Genomic DNA, 19,272 nt, shown 5'->3' with positions numbered 1-19,272 from the left:
GTAATCTCCTGTACTATGTCCGCAGTCTCCGGTCATCTCCTGTACTATATCCGCAGTCTCTTGTAATCTCCTGTACTGTGTCCGCAGTCTCTGGTCATCTCCTGTACTGTGTCCGCAGTCTCTGGTCATCTCCTGTAGTATGTCCGCAGTCTCTGGTCATCTCCTGTACTGTGTCCGCAGTCTCTGGTCATCTCCTATATTATGTCCGCAGTCTCTGGTCATCTGTACTGTGTCCACAGTCTCTGGTCATCTCCTGTACTGTGTCCGCAGTCTCTGGTCGTCCGCAGTCTCTGGTCATCTCCTGTACTGTGTCCGCAGTCTCTGGTCATCTCCTGTACTGTGTCCGCAGTCTCTGGTCATCTCCTGTAGTATGTCCGCAGTCTCTGGTCATCTCCTGTACTGTGTCCGCAGTCTCTGGTCATCTCCTATATTATGTCCGCAGTCTCTGGTCATCTGTACTGTGTCCACAGTCTCTGGTCATCTCCTGTACTGTGTCCGCAGTCTCTGGTCGTCCGCAGTCTCTGGTCATCTCCTGTACTATGTCTGCAGTCTCTGGTCATTTCCTGTACTATGTCTATAGTCCATTGGTTCAGAGTATTTTTTTTCTTGTTTTTCTCCTCTTAAACCTAGGTGTGTCTTATGGTCAGGTGCGTCTTATGGAGCAAAAAATACGGTATATATCAATAGGTAATTTTACTGACTGAAGTTCACCTCTACCAGATGTAATAATTGTGGGGGGACTGAAAATGTTGCCATCCAGTTGTATAATAATTACACCACATTGTGCAATACATGCTTTATTTTTATTTTGTAAAATATGTTTGTTTGTTGTGCAGGTCATCTCTTCAGCAGCCACAGAGAATATACACTGCTCAAAAGAATTAAAGGAACACTTTTTATCGGAGTATAGCATCAAGTCAATTAAACTCCTGGGATATTGATCTGGTCAGTTAAGTAGCAGAGGGGGTTGTTAATCAGTTTTATCTGCTTTGGTGTTAATGAAATTAACAACAGGTGCACTAGATGGGCAACAATGAGAGGACCCCCAAAACAGGAATAATTTTACAGGTGGAGGCCACTGACATTTTTTTCCCTACTCTTTTTTGACTGTTTTTCACTAGTTTTGCATTTGGCTAGGGTCAGTGTCACTACTGGTAGCATGAGGCCATACCTGGACCCTACAGAGGTTGCACAGGCAGTCCAAATCCTCCAGGATGGCACATCAATACATGCCATTGCCAGAAGATATGCTGTGTTTCTCAGCTCAGTCTCAAGAGCATAGAGCAGATTCCAGGAGACAGGCAGTTACTCTAGGAGAGCTGCACAGGTCCATAGAAAGTCCTTAACCAATCAGCAGGACCGGTATCTGCTCCTTTGTGCAAGGAGGAACAGGATGAGCACTGCCAGAGCTCTACAAAATGATGTCCAGCAGGCCACTGGTGTGAATGTCTCTGGGCAAACAATCAGAAACAGACTTCATGAGGGTGGCCTGAGGGCCCGACATCCTCTAGTGGACCCTGTGCTCACTGCCCGGCACCATAGAGCTAGATAGGCATTTGCCATTGACCACCAGAATTGGCAGGTCTGCCACTGGCACCCTGTGCTTTTCATAGGTGAGAGCAGGTTCCCCCTGAGCACATGTGACAGATGTGAAAGGGTCTGGAGAAGCCGTGGGGAATGTTATGCTGCCTGTAACATGGTTTAGCATGACTGTTTTGGTAGTGGGTCAGTGATAGTCTGGGGAGGCATATCCATGGAGGGACGCACAGACCGCTACAGGCTAGACAATGACACCCTGACTGCCATTAGGTATCGGGATGAAATCCTTGGACCCATTGTCAGATCCTATGCTGGTTCAGTGGGTCCTGAGTTCCTCCTGGTGTGCGACAATGCCCGGCCTCATGTGGCGAGAGTATTCAGGCAGTTCCTGGAGGAAAAAGGAATTGAAACCATTGAATGGCCCCCACGCTCACCTCCCCTAAATCCAAAATAAACAACTCTGGGATAGCATGTTTCAGTCCATCCGACAGGTTGCACCTCAGACTGTCCAGGAGCTCAGTGATGCCCTGGTCCAGATCTGGGAGGAAATGCCCCAGAACACCATCCGTTGTCTCATAAGGATCATGCCCCAACGTTGTCAGGCATGCATACAAGCACGTGGGGGAATACAAACTACTGAGTACCATTTTGAGTTACTTCAATGAAATTTCACCAAAATGGACTAGCCTGCTGCATCATTTTTTCACTTTGATTTTTGGGGTGTCTTTGAATTCAGTCCTCTGTAGGTTGATAATTTTCATTTTCATCAAACGATGAGGCATCTTTACATTCCGAACACATTACCCAGTCCATATCAGTATAGATATCCAGCATGATATTTTTCCCCATTGAGATCTGATGTGATTTCAAAGTGTTCCTTTAATTTTTGAGCAGTGTACTCTTACATGGAAAGCCCTCTGCAATTCAAAGCTTCATTATTTTATAATAGGCTTTATTTATGTACAACACAGTGCAGAGCTTGAATAATGTTCTAATTTACCATTTGTAGCTTTGTCATTTACTTATAGTACAAGCAAGCACCTCATGATGAGCTTTTGTGCAAAACTTGAAAATAAACGCTGATTTTGCACATGGATTTATAAAGGCATCCCAGTGCACATGAATTGTCCTATACAGGTTGTTCAATTGCCTGCAAATATTGGATAATTCTATGTTCTGTTTCATTCATATTCAGAGTCCTCGGGGGCCTTATTATAGGATCTTTGTGATGGTATCTCCATGGAAGTCAGGGTTTATGGAAATGAAAATATTTCGCAGGCTGGTATTTTCTATAAAAAGCTCAAGCATTCATCAAAGAACTTAGATAATGTCTATGGGGTCTGTTTTTTTTCTTTTTTCAATCATTGGACGAATTTCACAAATATTCGCCCTTCTTGCTCAAAATTTCCCTGTAGTTTCTTATTATCACCAGCTCCATCTAGTGGCCAAAATGCAGTATATTCTTGATTGAGGTATTTCAGATAAAATACTGCAGTATGGTCACTGGATGGCACTGACAATCATATCAAATAATCATATTAGAGAAAAAACGGTGAGAATTCATCCAGAGTGGGCGAATGTTTGTGACATTGATCTAATAAATGCTTTATACATAGGCCCCCTTGACTACAAATTATAAGTGTGTCCATTGACTTACCAAAGCTCCTCCTTCTCAATGTAACCACTCTGGTCCTTGTCCAAGATGTGGAAAACCTTTTTCATGTCATCTTTGCTTTTGCTCTTAAGGCCACACAACTCAAAAAATTTCTTGTGGTTAAATGAGTCAGCAGCTAGGGAACATAGAACAAGCAGTAGGTAGAAGAATTCAAGAAAATAAAAGCTCATTAATGTATAAAAAACTGAAGCACAGGGCATTGGAATAAATGTACAGCCTAAGGACCAATCTGTTTTAATCATTTACATTAAAGCCCAACTGGGCTTTTAGTTTAAATCAGCTAAATACTATACATTCCCGGTCTATTAAAACATAAGGTGAGCCACAGCCTGAGTAGAGAAACCTGTCCCCTGCCAGTAGCTGTAGAGTAGAATCCTTGCCAGTGCTGGGACAAAGTTACCTAGTGCCTACGGCAAAGATGCCAAACTATGCCCCCTCAAGATGTATGAGTGTTATGTGTCAGCAAAAATCCCCACGCGCCCAAAAAAAAAAAATCATGCACGCTAACCCCCTAAGCATATATTCCCCTTGCAAGCCAAAATTCTCCCCAAGCCAAATCCACCAAGATTGATAAACTATAAAAGTATGTTTGTTATTGTAGTCTGGCTAGATGCTATTTGAAATACTTCCATCTCTGTCCTGGTCTTCTTTTGTACAATAAGTGACTGAGTGTGGTGGGTAGGTGTGGGTTATGTACCTGTAGCACCCTCCTAGATAGGTGCTAGGATGTAGATAGTTGACTATAGCATATTATGGTCTTTTGCTTAACAGGAGATCGGTAGGAAGATGTAGTGGCTCTCTCTCTGCTTAACAGAAGAGCTACAATTGTTTAGCTAGCTCATCTTGTGTGACTCACAGTGCCGATATATCTGGGTGAAGATTCATCTGTATCCAGGTAACCAAGGAAGGTTCTGGGTGGATAGTATGAACCATGCAGATGAGCAGTATGAATATGGATGCAGTTCCAGCCAGTTACAAGGATTGGTGCCTCTGAGCATGCTGGGTACTAGTATTTATAGTCAGTGAGCACATCGGATTTGGGTTCTTCTCCTTCTCCTGACAGAGGAGTTCCAGCCAGGGAGGCGGCTGTCTTCCCTGGCTCATGCTGCCAGGAGGCCTCGGGTGGGTGACCCAAGGGCCAGAATGCTGAAACCCAGGGTGCTTCTTAAAGCTGACTGAGGGGGATGTATACAGATCCTGTCTGGTATCATGGAGGAAGGTGACCTGCAGCAAGGGTGTTGTGAGTACCGACTATCCAAAAGGGCTCCTGGGATGTGTGCTGGTAACCCTCCCAGACCTATATAGTCAGCTGCTGGGTGTAAGGTAGAGGGGACGCTGGCTGGTGTCCCGAAGAACAACTGTCCATTCAGTCTCTGCATTGCTACAGAAGAAACATTCTTTGTACAGTCTGCTACACAGTTCTACTAAGAAAACCCACAGATCCATTAAGAGAAAGCTGTCCTCAACTGTGAACAGTTAAATTTGAAGTATCCCACTATATCCCTTCCCTATCCCAGTTCTAAAACAAAATAAAAAAAAAACCAAAAACTAAAACCCCTAGGCTGATCATTGGGGTAATGAGTAGAGGTTGTGTGCACCTGGCTATAGGAAATACTGTGTCCTTGGCTGCAGGTGAAGATTTATGGGAAAGCCTGAGCAAAGTGCTTGCAGTTCCTATGGGGGTAGCACTCATACCTAAAGCAGAACTTAAGTCTTTTTAAATGCTGACCAGTTTTTCAACACCAGAAGAGACTGAGTACATGTCTTCTGTTATAGATGCTTTTATTTGTGTGTCAGCACTATTTCTGTAGGTGTACACTGAGCCAGTCGCTTTTCAGGGAAGTCTTTGTGGCAAGTGTAAATGAGCCTTTGAGGAAGTTGACTAGAGATTGCGTTCTGTGATGTCCTGAGCTGGCCATAGATGGATCGAAATCAGCCAGTTCAGCAGGGATAGACTGAATTTTGATCTATCTATGACCATTCCCATTCATGAGAAGTTAATTAGGCTTGTTGGAATATTTTTGTTCAATCAGTGCTGCAGCCAATGAACGAACATTAGAATTTAGTTCTGCAAAACAGAAGTACCATTAAAGGGAACCTGTAGTGATGGATATCAAAGTGCTCCAATGCATACTGTGCTTTCTGAGTCACTGACCTGGAACGGATAAGCAAATTAGGGAGCCAATTTCACTCTGACTTTCCCGATATGTATACTTGTGATTTGTATCGCTCAATATCTCATCCAGAAACAGCTCGGCAACTAGCTTTTTCATATGAGCAATGGCAGCACAATTTTTGCACGGGTTTTCTTGAAATTGTCGTTCTTCCCTAAATTGGTTAATCCCTTTTGTGTGCACATCCCTGGGTGGAATTTTGCACTAGTTTCTTACCAATCTTAGGGACTACATGCGAATAAACTAAATATACTATAGATACAGTTTGGGAACCTTTGTATGATAGCAATTAGTATTCGGTATCACTAGAGAAATAACCTTTTAGATTGAAATTAGGTGGACAGGCTGAATATGGCAGTATGATTTTAATATTGGGGAGTGAAAGTGGGGCTCCTTAAATTATTTATTATTAAGCAAACTTGTGAGGTGAGGGACCCCCTTAAAGCAGAACTTTTCAACACAATATGAATAATTTAATAAATACCTCCTTAATCTTTCTAGTAGTACATTTTCTGCTGATGTTGCCAGACTCTGTAATTCTAAAACAAATACAACTTTTTTAATTGCCTGACTGCCCTATTTCCAGCTCTGCGACAGTGAGTATCGCACAGCCACTTCCTGCAGGAGCCATTGCATTTAGACTCTACTTTGTAGTCTTTCAGACTATAGCAGTGATGCAATACACTCCCAACACAGATGCTGGGTGGGATTGAATGGATTGTAATTAGAATGCAGTCCCATCCACCCATGCCTATTTCCCCAACCTTGCCTTCCCAAACAGTAGATAGGGAGCTTTGGGCTGTGTGTGGTAATAATAGAGCTCTTTATTCCCCGTTCACCACCTATAGTCAGGGCCGATGCTAGTATATTTTGTGCCCTAGGCAAGACCAGCTTCTTGTACCCCCCATCCTAAAAAAAAAAAAAAAAAAATCACCTGTAGTTCTACTTCACCCCTCCTAGCACACATCCTCTTTACCTCATATTTTCCAACCTAGCACAAACCCTCTCCCCCAAATATCCCCATTCTAGAGTAAATCACTATAATCCCTCCTCCTAGCACAAATTCCCCTAAATCACCTTTCTAGCACAAACCCTCCCAATCCCCCCCAGCACAATTCCCCCCCCCCATCCTCCTTACTAACACAACCCCCCCAATCCTCCTTACTAACACAACCCCCCCAATCCCCCTCTCCTAGCACAAATTCCCCCCAAATCCCCTCTCCTAGCACACATCTCCCCAATCCCATCTCCTAGCACAAATTCCCCCCTCCTAGCACAAATCTCTCCCCCAATCCTCTCTCCTAGCACCCCCTCAATCCCCTCTCCTAGCACAAATTCCCCCCAATCCTACCTCCAAGTACAATCCCCCTTCCTAACACAAATCCCCCCTCCTAACACAAATCCTCCCAATCCCCTCTCCTAGCCACAAATTCCCCCCTCCTAGCACGAATCCCCCCTCCCAACACCAATCCTGTTCCTTCAAGCCCCACACCTAGGACAAATTCCCCCAAATCCGTCCTCTAGCTACATTTCCCAGCATAAAATGCTCTCACTATACTCCACCCCCCCCCTTTAGTATAAATCCCCCCAACCCTCCTCCCCTGCAAACCTTCTTCCTGGCACATATCTCCCCATCTCCTACTCCTAGAACAAATACCCCCAATCATCACCATTATCCTTCCCAGCACAAATAGCCCCCATCCCCCCTCCTGCACAAACCTCTCATCTCAGCACAAATTATTGTTCCCCTCCCCCCCCCCCCTTTTCATTGTCTACAGTTCCCTGGCCTGTAAGCTCCCCCCCCAAATTACAGGTGAGAAACCAGGTAGAGGTGGGGGTTGTGCTGTGCCCTCACTCCTGTCAGTGGAGCGATTCTCTATACAGCAGATGACACAGGTTCCCTCTTAGATCAGGCTGTACCAGTTCGATTATCCCCCCCCCCTCCTGCAGTGACCACTCATCTCAGCAGGGAGCCAGGAGATGAATCAAACATTAAACATGCCGATATAAGAGCGATCCTGTGTCATATGCTTTATAGAGGATCGCTCCACTGACAGGAGAGGAGAGCACAAACTGCACATACCAGCTCTCTCCTGTTATTTCTTCTATGCAGGCTTCACTGCTGTAGGCTGGGGAAGGCACTCAGTGGCCAGGCACAGCGTCCATGGAAAGACCAGCATGTGGACTCACAACTGAAATCTGGAGTGAGGTGTAACCCTTCCCATCACCCCCCTAAATCTGGCCATGGCGGAGAATAGGGGAACCAGCAGTTGTGGCTGCGCCCTAGGCGGCGGCGTGCCCTAGGCGGCTGACTAGTTCGCCTAATGGTAGCTCCAGCCCTGCCTATAGTAACACCCAGAACTACTCTAAAACTCTCAAAGACTCATGGGATGTGGTCTGGAAATATTACATAGGCAGCAAGAAGGAACTTCCTACAGGTGCCCTGGAGTTGCCAACAGCAACTGAGAGGAGGAGTGGTGTCATAGATGATGAAAAGAGTTGTATGCAGTGTTAGAATGTAACATGTACAAAATGAAGAGTACAGCTATGGTGGCAGAACAGAGACTAAATATACAGTGCTGTGGTGAGGGAATCCTGGAGTTGTGCTTCAATAGTTTTGATACTGGGCAGATTAGGGAGATAGGGGGAGGACAAAATGGTGTGTATTTGGATATATTTTCTTCTTATTAATGCTTATTGCTTTTGCTTTATTGTCTACCACACTACCACAGAGTTAGTTGTATACAGACAGGTACTTCCTACAACCTACAGGTTTTACACACTATCCTGTTTGGAGAGGGTCATCTCTTATACCCCCCCCCCAAAAAAAAAACCTTTTATTTTGAAGAGATTAGGAATACAAGGTGACTTTCTAATGGTTAAGATATTGGGGAGGCAAGGATGTAAGATTGGTATTCAGTAAGGTAGGAAGTTACTGGGTCCCTTAATGGTTTTAATATTGGATAGGCAGGGGAACCCCATAATGCTTCTGATATTGGGGATATTAGAAAGAGCCCATAATAATTTTGATACTGGGCAGATTAAGGAGACCGTTAGTAGTTTTGATAGTGGAGAGATTCAGGAGACAGGGAGCCCTTAACTAGTTTTCATACTGCAGATATTATTGAGACAAGGGGGCCCTAGATGCTTTTGGTAAGGTGTTCCATCTCACATAATTACAGTATGGCTCCATTCCAGTGTGTATATCTCCCTACCAAAATGTGTCCAATTTATGGCCTTTTTAAGGTATCACTCATTCTGCTGCCCCATTCTTAATGAAAACCAAGTAAAAGCAATCATTAGAATTGTTCCTTTGGTAAAGACTGTGACAAATAGGCAGCATCAGGAGCTGCAAAGATCTAACCATCAGAATCCTTGAGAGAGATACAAATCTAGATGGTGATGCAAAATGCACCCATACCATTTTTCAGTTGAATAACCCTTTAATGCAATACATATACTGCATATAAATGACTTGGCAGGACTCTGACTTGTGAAATTCTGTGTATGCACATGTTCTAAAATAAGATGTTCCTTTAAATGTCATGCTCTAGATTACAATAGAAGGCTGATCTCCCTTTTTTTTATATGACACAATTTACAGCCTATCATTATCCGAGCTGGATATTTCTCCAGCATCATTTCATCTTTAATTGCTTTCAGGGAACAATAAAGCTTGGTGTCCCTTAGGCAGCAATTCTCTGTGATATAAAGATGTTAATCAGATGTTCCTTTAGAGTGAACACGCTCTAACACTCACTTTTTCTTTTGCAGATTTATACCGACGTAACCAGTTGTGAAGGACAGATGGCGAGATCTTGACAATAGAAGAAGGCAGTTGGGAGGAGAGGGTGGCTAAGATGCACAAGTCAGCAGGAAGAAGCTTACAGCAAAGCAGAGATAAGTTACAAGACAATTTTGTAAGGATGGGAGGGGATCTTGGGCAGGGAGATCCACAATTAGGGTCATAAAATATGGCAAGGGTCTCTTAAGGACTCTCATTCAATAAAAAGTGAGCTTTTGCTTTTTGGAAACCCTACCTTTTTTCTCAAAATCCCTAAATCTTGTTAGTAAAACTTGCCAGTAGTATATAATTTTTAGGGACATTTCCAAAGTTTAAAAATTTGTTCTTGACTAGTTTTGACAATAAAAAAAAACACTCCAGGGCTCATCAATTTAACCATAAATCTTTTTTTTCTATATTTCAGATTTTAGTCTTTTAATCAATACCCTCTATTAAAATAATTTAAATCAAGATGCAAAAACAATCAATCTTCTATTTATAGTCTGCTACCTTGTGATTTGTAGTTCGTTGAGACAATATCAAGTGCAACTAGCTTAGGTACCTGTGATCACCCCCTAAGTGTCCTTGGGAGTTATTGTAAAATGACTGCAACTATACTGCTACAGAAGCATCAACTATGTTATAGAATCTCTAAAATATAAACCTAAAGACTTACAAGTCCACTAAAGAAATTTGTAAGCATTAGCAAGTGTACAAGGAGTTCTTTAACTTTTCTGCAGTGCAGTGGTAGTGGCACATTTCACATTTTAATTCACTCAATTCTGCTTCAAAGGATGCAATAATTGGCAAAAGAGCTTTAATGCCACTCAAGCATGCACACAGCATAACTTCTCTTACCTGCAAAGGCCGACACAGCCTTTGAGATGTCACCAGCAGCGAGAACATCAGTCATATGCATTGCGGCTCTGGATCTGCAAGAGAATGGGACAGACTGAGAGGCAGGGTATGTTCTGCTGGACTCATCACTTCCAAGGGGCAGCCGACCTGACTGCGGCTGCTTGCAGGCAGCAACTTCCCGTGACAGTGTGGTAAGGGGGGGGGGGGACTCAACGGCAGAGGGTGAAACCGCTGGCTGAAAGCCATGGGGCAGCGTGCCAGTCACCTGAGTATTTAGCAATGTCACTTTATCCTTTGTGTTTGGGATAAAATCACTTTGGATAGGGGTTTAACAGGGATGTTATAGGATGAAATCTCCACCAAATATATCTGTAATACTTTGGATCACTTTGTTACCAGTGGTGTTGGGAGTGCAAGGGTTAAATATGATTTAATTCTCCTATCACCTCGCTGGTAAGCTCTGTATGCTTTTAGCATAAATCATTTTCTTCCTGCATTACATAAAAGCACAGCACAGGATTCTGTTCCCATTGATTAGTCTTTCTTAGTGCTTAATTCTGCAGCAAAGGCTTTACTAGTTAGGCCGAGCTTAATCACATACTGCATTATGTGCATCACTTGGGGACATCACCACACACAGAATCAGCATTGACCCTCAAAGAGAAATCCTTAACCGGGGAAAGACATTTTTAGGACTGCCTGAAGATCTGTGCAGCCAACACTGCAGGCTGTTACTGCATGCAAGTCCTCCTTATGCCTCTATCTTAAAGGGGCATTCAATCTAACAATTGCATTTTTTAGCTATGGCATTATACTTATGAGCTATATTCCCTACTGTCCTCTTATAGACATCCATCGCTGCATACAATGGAGTCTCATTTCTTTTGCTGCAATATGAGACAAATTAGGGGAGGGTTTACTAAAATTGGAGAATGCAAAATCTGGTGCAGCTCTGCATAGAAACTAATCAGCATCCAGGATTTGTCAAAGCTTAATTGAACAAGCTGAAGTTAGAAGCTGATTGACCACCATGCACAGCTGCTCCACATTCTAAGTGCACCAGTTTTAGTAAATCTCCCTCATAGATTCATAGACTATTCACAATAAAGTCATACTAAAGTACAGAATATTAAAAATCCAAAGGGAGCTGGCTGTGTCAGTTGGGTGGAGATTGGAATCTTAATTTGGCCATACATGGCACAAAATTTGTCCGGTTCAGCAGAAACCGGCCTAAAATGAGATCCAAGTGTGGTCACTCCCATTCGACAGAAGCGTATGTTGGAAAACAATTTCTTGATCAGCAGAGAGTCCCTGCTGTCAGGATGCAATGGGGTTGGTTTACTAAAACTTGACAGTCCAAAATCTGGGGCAGCTCTGCATGGAAACCAATCATCGTCCAGGTTTTATTGTCAAAGATTAATTGAACAAGCTGAAGTTAGAAGCTAATTGGCTACCTTGTACAACTGCACTAGATTTTGCACTCTCTAGTTGTTGTAAATCAATCCCAATGTCTCAGGGAATCAACGAGGAGGATTCTTCTATCCTCCTTGATTGTGTAGATGGAGAAATCCATTCTTTTTTTTTTTCATTCAGGCCACTGGCTGAACAAAAAATGTGTTCCATCTATAGCCAGCTTAACATCCAAATTAAACAAAAGCCATAAGAAGGGTGGGTGATTAAAGGGTGGGTGATTCAATCTGCTGGCATATAAATTAAATCAAAATATCAGATTCAGAATGCCCACTGGGAGTTTAAAATTCTTTGCTGATCCGAGCATTTTATAGCCACCATCTCCATAAGCCTTACCCATAATACATATTTAAAGAGAACCTGTCTGGACTGAAACCTAGGCAATACTATTTCTGACTTTTTTTGAGGGTGCATGTAGGCTCTAGGATGTCATCCTTATTGTTTCCTCGCTATGCTAATGCTAATGAATCACAAACCTGCGACAAGCTTATAGACAGAGAAGTATGAGACACCCAACCTGTATGCTTGCTCCAAAAGCAAGTCAGTGATTTTTCAAAAGTAAGTCAGCAGCTGCAGTTTACGTAGTTTGACAGGTTGGAAGAAGACACAAGTCCATCTAGTTCTCCACCAATAAAGGAAAAAAAACAGAAAAATCGAAATCCTTCATACACACAATCCTATACCCAAAGTTGATCCAGAGGAAAGCCAAAAAAACCCCCAGTAAATCATGATCCAATTTGCTCCAGCGGGGGGTAAAAAAAATTCCTTCCTATCCCCAAGAGGAAATTGCTTCAGATATTGCCTGGATCAACTACCCCTACATATGTCTGTACTTATAGGTTCCCTTAATATTATCCACTTTTCACATACAGCCATATTACAGTAATATGAATGACATCAATTAAAATGACACTAAATTCTGGTTTGAAAAACATTCTATTCAGGTATATATTTCTAAGTAAAAATAGTGCCTATCTTTTTATTTTGCTGCTGTGATCCAACTTCTTTATGGGCCCACTGTTTGTAGGAATGTAGCCACTCTCTCTTGCTTACTCCCTAGATGGGCTAGAGACAATTGGATGTGTATTGTGCATGGAGCAATGCACATGATGGCAACTAACTTGTTCCAAAGTAACAGAGGTAAGAGGGAAAAGGAGAGGTTCAGGTGCTCATGGAAGATATTACAAGGAGGCAGAAAAGCACAGTAAGAAACAAATTAATGAAAAATGGGTTACAGGGCCAATAAGTAGTGGATTTGTTTGCTTGTTTTTTGAGACTGAGGATATTGTTTAGTGTCACTTTAATTTACATTAGTATATGTAATAATTATAGACTGAGATCACATGAAATCTTTGTATGCTTGTTCAGAGAGGTGGGTCCTTTTCCATAAATTCTGTGTCTGTAATAGAATCTCAGTATTTTCTATTGACTTTCACAATGAGAAGATGCAGCAATCATCAGCACAATGGGAAATTTGCATGCAATGATTTTCAATTTGAAAAGCCACTGGTAGAAAAAGCTCTTCTGTAACCCTCCCCTTTGTCAAAAACTGCAATGTGACATTAGCCCGATTATTAAATATCTGCTTGATGATGTTTTATGCAGTTTGTTTCTAAGGGAAAGCAATTTCTGTAACTGTGACAGGATGTGCTTTTTTGGATGAAACCATGGGAAATATGTGATGGAGTGATTGCATTTGAGAAAAACAGCTCATTATTGTGTCAGAAACATTTCTATGACTACTACGTACATTATTGAAATTCCAAACTAAGTGTGACGCACATAGTGAGAATTGGCCTGATGCATCAGTTTTGTGTCAGGATTGTCCATTTAATGCAGAATGAGCAAAGACTAATTTTTCTCCGTTGTAAAGTGTGACTCACAGGAGGGAGGGATGCTCAGGGTCTCAATGGATCTGCCAAGCAGAGTTTTCTCCTATAGGAACTTGCTGACATTGCAAGACACAGGGTGTTCTGCACCTCTTCAACCTTTCTGCGTTACTTGGTAATTGTATCCTGTCTACCCCTCCCATATTCAGTGCTGGCATCACTCACTCTTCTGGCACAGGAAACTGGCATCTGGGACATAAGCAGTATATTTATGGAGGGCTAGCAGCAATATAGACCCACAGCTTGTTCCATCATACATTTTTTATCCTTCCATGCTCTGGAACTTGAGAGCCTTGCTGTATATCCACCAAGAATTAACAAGTAACATCTGCTAGCATTTAAAGAACAGAAAACTTAATGTGCGAGGTGCTTTATATAAAAGCTACTAATGATATTCTAATACGTGTGTGCAATCTATCCATTCTGTCTGTCTATGTGCTTAAAAGAGAAGTGCAGGATTTCAAAATAAACATGTCTGCTCATATAGGTGGATGCAGCATCAATCAGATGCTGCATCTGTCACCTGCTGTCTTCAAGACCAAGAACCAAGTGATCAAAGACCGCAGATTGCTTGGTTTTTCGATCTTCAGTGAGCAGACAACTGGTGACTGTCAGTCACCATCTCTCTGCTCTGCCCCACCAGCACTTGCTAGAGCCCAGGGCTGTGGAGGGGGCAGAAGCGGCTGGCCCAGGATCTCAGCAGCTCACCGAGAGGCGGAGCAAACTGCTGGTCAGGAATCTGGATGGATCCCAACATTAAAGTCGAAGTCCCTCCAGACTCTGGAGTGACTGAGTGATGCCAGCCAACAGAGGAATTTACAAAAAACAACTTATAGAGTGGCGCTGTGAACAAATAATACACAAAACACCCTCTACAGTGATGCTGTGAACAGTGAATCAGAAATACAACTTATAAACAATCATTCATAATATAATATAAATCCATCCACTACTGTGAAACAAAAAAGTCCATCAAATAATGTGAAAGTCACTTTCAGTGCTTCAATCTTCCTATAACTTGGTATCCCAAACCAAAATCACTACGTGCTTGTGAGACCAACATACCTCCCACTCTCATGGTTGGCATGTATTGCTTGTTAGATCTCCAATTGCAGTACCGCTGTGTAAACTTCATAGACTTCATAGACCTTCTTACTCCTCTCCATCAGGTATCATTGTCATGAAAAAGTAAAAAATACACTTCAATGGTACAGTAACCAATGCTCTACATTTTATTCAATAAGTTTAATAAGCCACTCAGAAAGCGTAAGTTTAAAAATGCTTATCATATTCCAATGCATTGACATCAGATGTAAGTGTGCTCTCACCACTGCCAGACCCTTCAAAATGGCACTTCTGCGTTACTTCCGGATCCCGATATCAGTTCTGGTTGCTGCACAGCCTCGCGATGACGCATTTCATCACTTCCGACTTAGTCATAGGGATGGCTGTATGGCGCAGCGACTATCTCTATATACCTTCCTCATTGCCACTATTAGTCAATCATTATCACTGGGTGGAAAGCTCTCATAACCCACCCATTTCTATGGATATCTCACCGTATACTGCTGGAACCGAATCCAGTTAATATATTTAACCCCTCTTTACACAGGAATCAACCTTTAAAGGTAAACTTCTATGATGGGGTAAATAGATACTAAATAACATATATCATTACCCTATGTTCTTACTTAGCGGCAATAAGGGAATGTATACAGTCATTAAAGACACTAAAAGACTTAGCAGTCTATCCACTAACAACAGAACATCTCAGCATAAATTAAATACATATAAGATCAAAAAATATACATGATAATGATCATGAATAAAATTCAGCTACTAGAATGAATAAAATTAAAATCAAATACATACACCACCCCTTAAAAACCCAACCTATGACCAAGTTCCCATAATATTATCATTAAAGGTCACTAATATAACAGTTAATATCCAGCTCAATATTTAAGCCACCAGGTGCTAAAGAATGCAGCATATAGATCCATTTTGTTTCTCTCTAGGGTCCATAACCCTATTGGACCCCCTCCAAGAGGGAACAACTCGTTCTATCCCCCAAAAAAGCAGTGTGGATGGTTCCCTCACATAACATGAAAAATGATCAGATACACTATGATAACTGTATCCTTTCCTAATATTCTTCACGTGTTATGCTATTCTAACTATCAAAAGGCACTTTGTACGTCCAACATAACTTAACCCACATGGGCATTGAAGAGCATAAGCCACGTGGGTTGTATCACAAGTTATAAACTCAGGGATGTCATATTCACATCCTACATTTTTGGAGAAAAAAGATTTACATTTACTCAAATTATTAGTTGCCGTACAACAAACTTTACATTTTACATACTATAAAACCCTTTATCTGAGGGAACATTAAAGCTTTCCCTGGAGGATCCAATATCTTCTTTACAACCTTCTCCCCAAAATTACATGCTCTCCTATAAACAAATTTAGGCGAGCTCGGTAACACTGGTCTAAGCACTCTATCCATCAAAAGTATGTGCCAGTGTTTATAAGAAATGGCTAATACCTCCTTATATTGACAATAGTAATCCGAAATAAAATGCCATTGTTGTTTATCATCTTCACATTTAATTTTAGCCTGTACACAAAATTCTCTAGGTATAGTTAGAACATCCTGAAAAACCTTATCTATCCCATTCTGAGCATATCTTTTGTGTACAAATCTCTCCTTATAATTTTAGACTGTATGATGTAATTGCTTTCATGAGTACAGTTTCTTTTGATATGCATAAAATGCGCCTTGGGGATGGTTCTCAGCTACAAATGATGGTGTCCACTCCTGACTGATAAGTATAGCTATTTCTATTGGTAGGTTTAAAAAATACTTTAGTAGTTAAGCAACACCCTGCTTCTCAATAGTGACATTGAGAAAATTGACAGAATGATTGTTCCACTGATAGCTCAATTTAATATGATTAGTGTTATTATTAAGTTCAACCATAAATTGATATAAACTATCTTCCGATCCTCCCCATATAAACATGTGATCGTCTATAAATCACCTGTGGAATAATACATTCTGGTTTCTGCTGGTTAAATATGTATATATCCTCCAATTCAGCCATAATGGGCGTAATGGGCCACGGTGGGCGTAAACTTAGCGCCCATTGCTACGCCACTTCGTTGGTTATAAAACGCATCCCTGCACCAAAAATAATTAGGTTTAAGGTAGAAATCCAGAGATCTACCTAAAAAGTATTTTTGGGTTTGGGGAATGTCCTCCTTTTTTATGTATGTATTATAGTGTAAAGCGATGCTGCATCAGCTATTACTAAAAATACTTCCTTATTCCTATGTAACTTAATCTCTCCTAACAAATGGAGATTTTTGGTGTCTTTAAGGTAGGCCCTCGTCTGCAGCATACTGGATTGGAGAAATTTATCCAAATACTCCCCCAATCTGGCCGTTACTAAACCAATACCATTAACAATTGGACTGCTTGGGGGTAATTGGGAGTCCTTATGAATTTTTGGTAAAGTGTAAATAACTGGTATTCTGCTGATGCTCGATATTAAGTATCTCTTTTCCCTCTTTATTAGAACATGGGTTCTATAACCGAAATCCACCAAAGATTTCAACTTACATATTGGTGGGATCATTTTTCAACTTACAATATGTCCTCTCGTCCGATGACATGTTGTCAAGTTGATGTTGATGCTGGCCAATATTTTATGGCTGAATAGGAGGATAGATACATAGATATCTGGATTTCTGCCTTAAACATAATTATTTTTGGTACAGGGATGTGTTTTATAACCAACAAAGTGGCATAGCACTGGGTGCTAAGTTTGCGTCCACCCTTGCCAAAATTTGTATGGATGAATTGGAGGATAGAGACATATTTAACCAACAGAAACCAGAATTTATTATTCTACAGGAGATTTATAGATGATCTCATGTTTATATGGGGGGATCAGAAGATAGTTTACATCAATTTATGGCTGAACTTAATAATAACACTAATATTAAATTGGACTATCAGTGGAACAATCATTCTGTCAATTTTCTCGATGTCACTATTGAGAGGCAAGGTGATTTGTTTAACTACTAAAGTATTTTTTAAACCTACTGATAGAAATAGCTACTTATCAATCAGGAATGGACACCATCGTTTGTGGCTGAAGAACATTCCCCGAGGCCAGTTTATGCGTATCAAAAGAAACTGTACTCATGAGAGCGATTACATCATACAGTCTAAAATTATTAAAGAGAGATTTATACAAAAATCATATGCTCCGAATGGGATAGATAAGGTTATTTATGATGTTCTAACTATACCTAGAGAATTTTGTTTACAGGATAAAATTAAATGTGAAGATGGTAAACAACAATGGAAATTTATTTTGGATTACTATTGTCAATATAACGAAGTAGAAGCCATTTTTTATAAACAATGGCACATACTTTTGATGGATAGAGTGCTTGGGCCAGTGTTACCGAGCTCTCCTAGATTTGTATGTAGGAGAGCATGTAATTTTGGGGAGAAGGTTGTAAAGAAGATATTTGATTCTCCAGGGAAAGGTTTAATGTTCCCTCAAATGAAAGGTTTTATAGCATGTAAAAAATGTAAAGTCTGTTGTATGGTAACTAATAATTTGAGTAAATGTAAATCTTTTTTCTCCAAAAATATAGGATGTGAATATGACATCCCTGAGTTTATAACTTGTGATACAACCCATGTGGTTTATGCTCTTCAATGCCCATGTGGGTTAATTTATGTTGGACATACAAAACGCCCTTTGAAAGTTAGAATAGCATAACATATGAAGAATATTAGGAAAGGATACAGTTATAGTGTATCTGATCATTTTTCACATTATCATGCGAGGGACCCATCCAAACTTCTTTTTTGGGTGATAGAACGAGTTGTTCCCTCTTGGAGGGAGTTCAATAGGGTTATGGACCCTAGAGAGAAACAAAATGGATCTATATGCTGCATTCTTTAGCACCTGGTGGCTTAAATATTGAGCTGGATATTAACTGTTATATTAGTGACCTTTAATGATAATATTATGGGAACTTGGTCGTAGGTTGGGTTTTTTAAGGGGTGGTGTATGTATTTGATTTTAATTTTATTCATTTTATTAGCTGAATTTTATTCATGATCATTATCATATATATTTTTTGATCTTATATGTATTTAATTTATGCTGAGATGTTCTACTGTTAGTGGATACACTGCCAAGTCTTTTAGTGATCTTAATCACTGTATACGTTCCCTTATTGCTGCTAAGTAAAAACATAGCGTAGTGATATATGTTATTTAGTATCTATTTACCCCATCATAGGAGTTTCCTTTAAAGGTTGATTCCTGGGTAAAGAGGGGTTAAATATATTAACTGGATTCGGTTCCAGCAGTATGCAGTGAGATATCAATTGAAATGGGTGGGTTATGAGAGCTTTCCACCCAGTGATAATGATTGACCAATAGTGGCAATGAAGAAGGTATATAGAGATAGTCACCGCGCCGTACAGCCATCCCTATAATAAAGGCGGAAGTGATGAAAAGTGTCAGGGTACAGCTGTGCGATGACCGGAAGTGACACCAGGAGCCAGAACTGGAAGTGACGTGGGAGCACCATTTTGAGGAGTCCAGCAGTGGTGAGAGCACGACACTTACATCTGATGTCAATTCATTGGAATATGGTAAGCGTTTTTATACTTACATTTTGTGAGCGGATTTTTAAACTTATTGAATAAAACATAGAGAATTGGAGTGTATTTTTTACTTTTTCATGACAATGATACCTGATGGAGAGGAGCAAGAAAGTTTATGAAGTGTAAGAAGTTTACACAGCGGTACGGCATTTGGAGATCTAACAAGCGATACCTGCCAAC

General features: G+C 41.0%; 1 protein-coding gene across 1 annotated transcript in view; it reads right to left on the bottom strand.

Annotated features, from left to right (window-relative positions):
- Window positions 1-19,272, bottom strand: part of PVALB (parvalbumin) — a 55,754-nt gene that overhangs the window by 14,797 nt on the left and 21,685 nt on the right. The window contains exons 2-3 of the mRNA XM_089681951.1: window positions 10,031-10,104; window positions 3,197-3,329 (exon numbers count right to left, since the gene is read on the bottom strand). Coding sequence (XP_089538077.1) covers window positions 3,197-3,329; window positions 10,031-10,091 — 194 coding nt within the window. The 5' untranslated portion in view covers window positions 10,092-10,104. The remainder of the gene's footprint in view (window positions 1-3,196; window positions 3,330-10,030; window positions 10,105-19,272) is intronic.

The sequence above is a fragment of the Staurois parvus genome, unplaced genomic scaffold, assembly GCF_062004578.1.
Source record: "Staurois parvus isolate SC_StPar_1 unplaced genomic scaffold, SC_StPar_1.0 ptg000282l, whole genome shotgun sequence".
Classification (NCBI taxonomy): domain Eukaryota; kingdom Metazoa; phylum Chordata; class Amphibia; order Anura; family Ranidae; genus Staurois; species Staurois parvus.
Note: the sequence above shows the minus strand (reverse complement) of the source record. Positions and strands in the feature narration are given on the sequence as shown.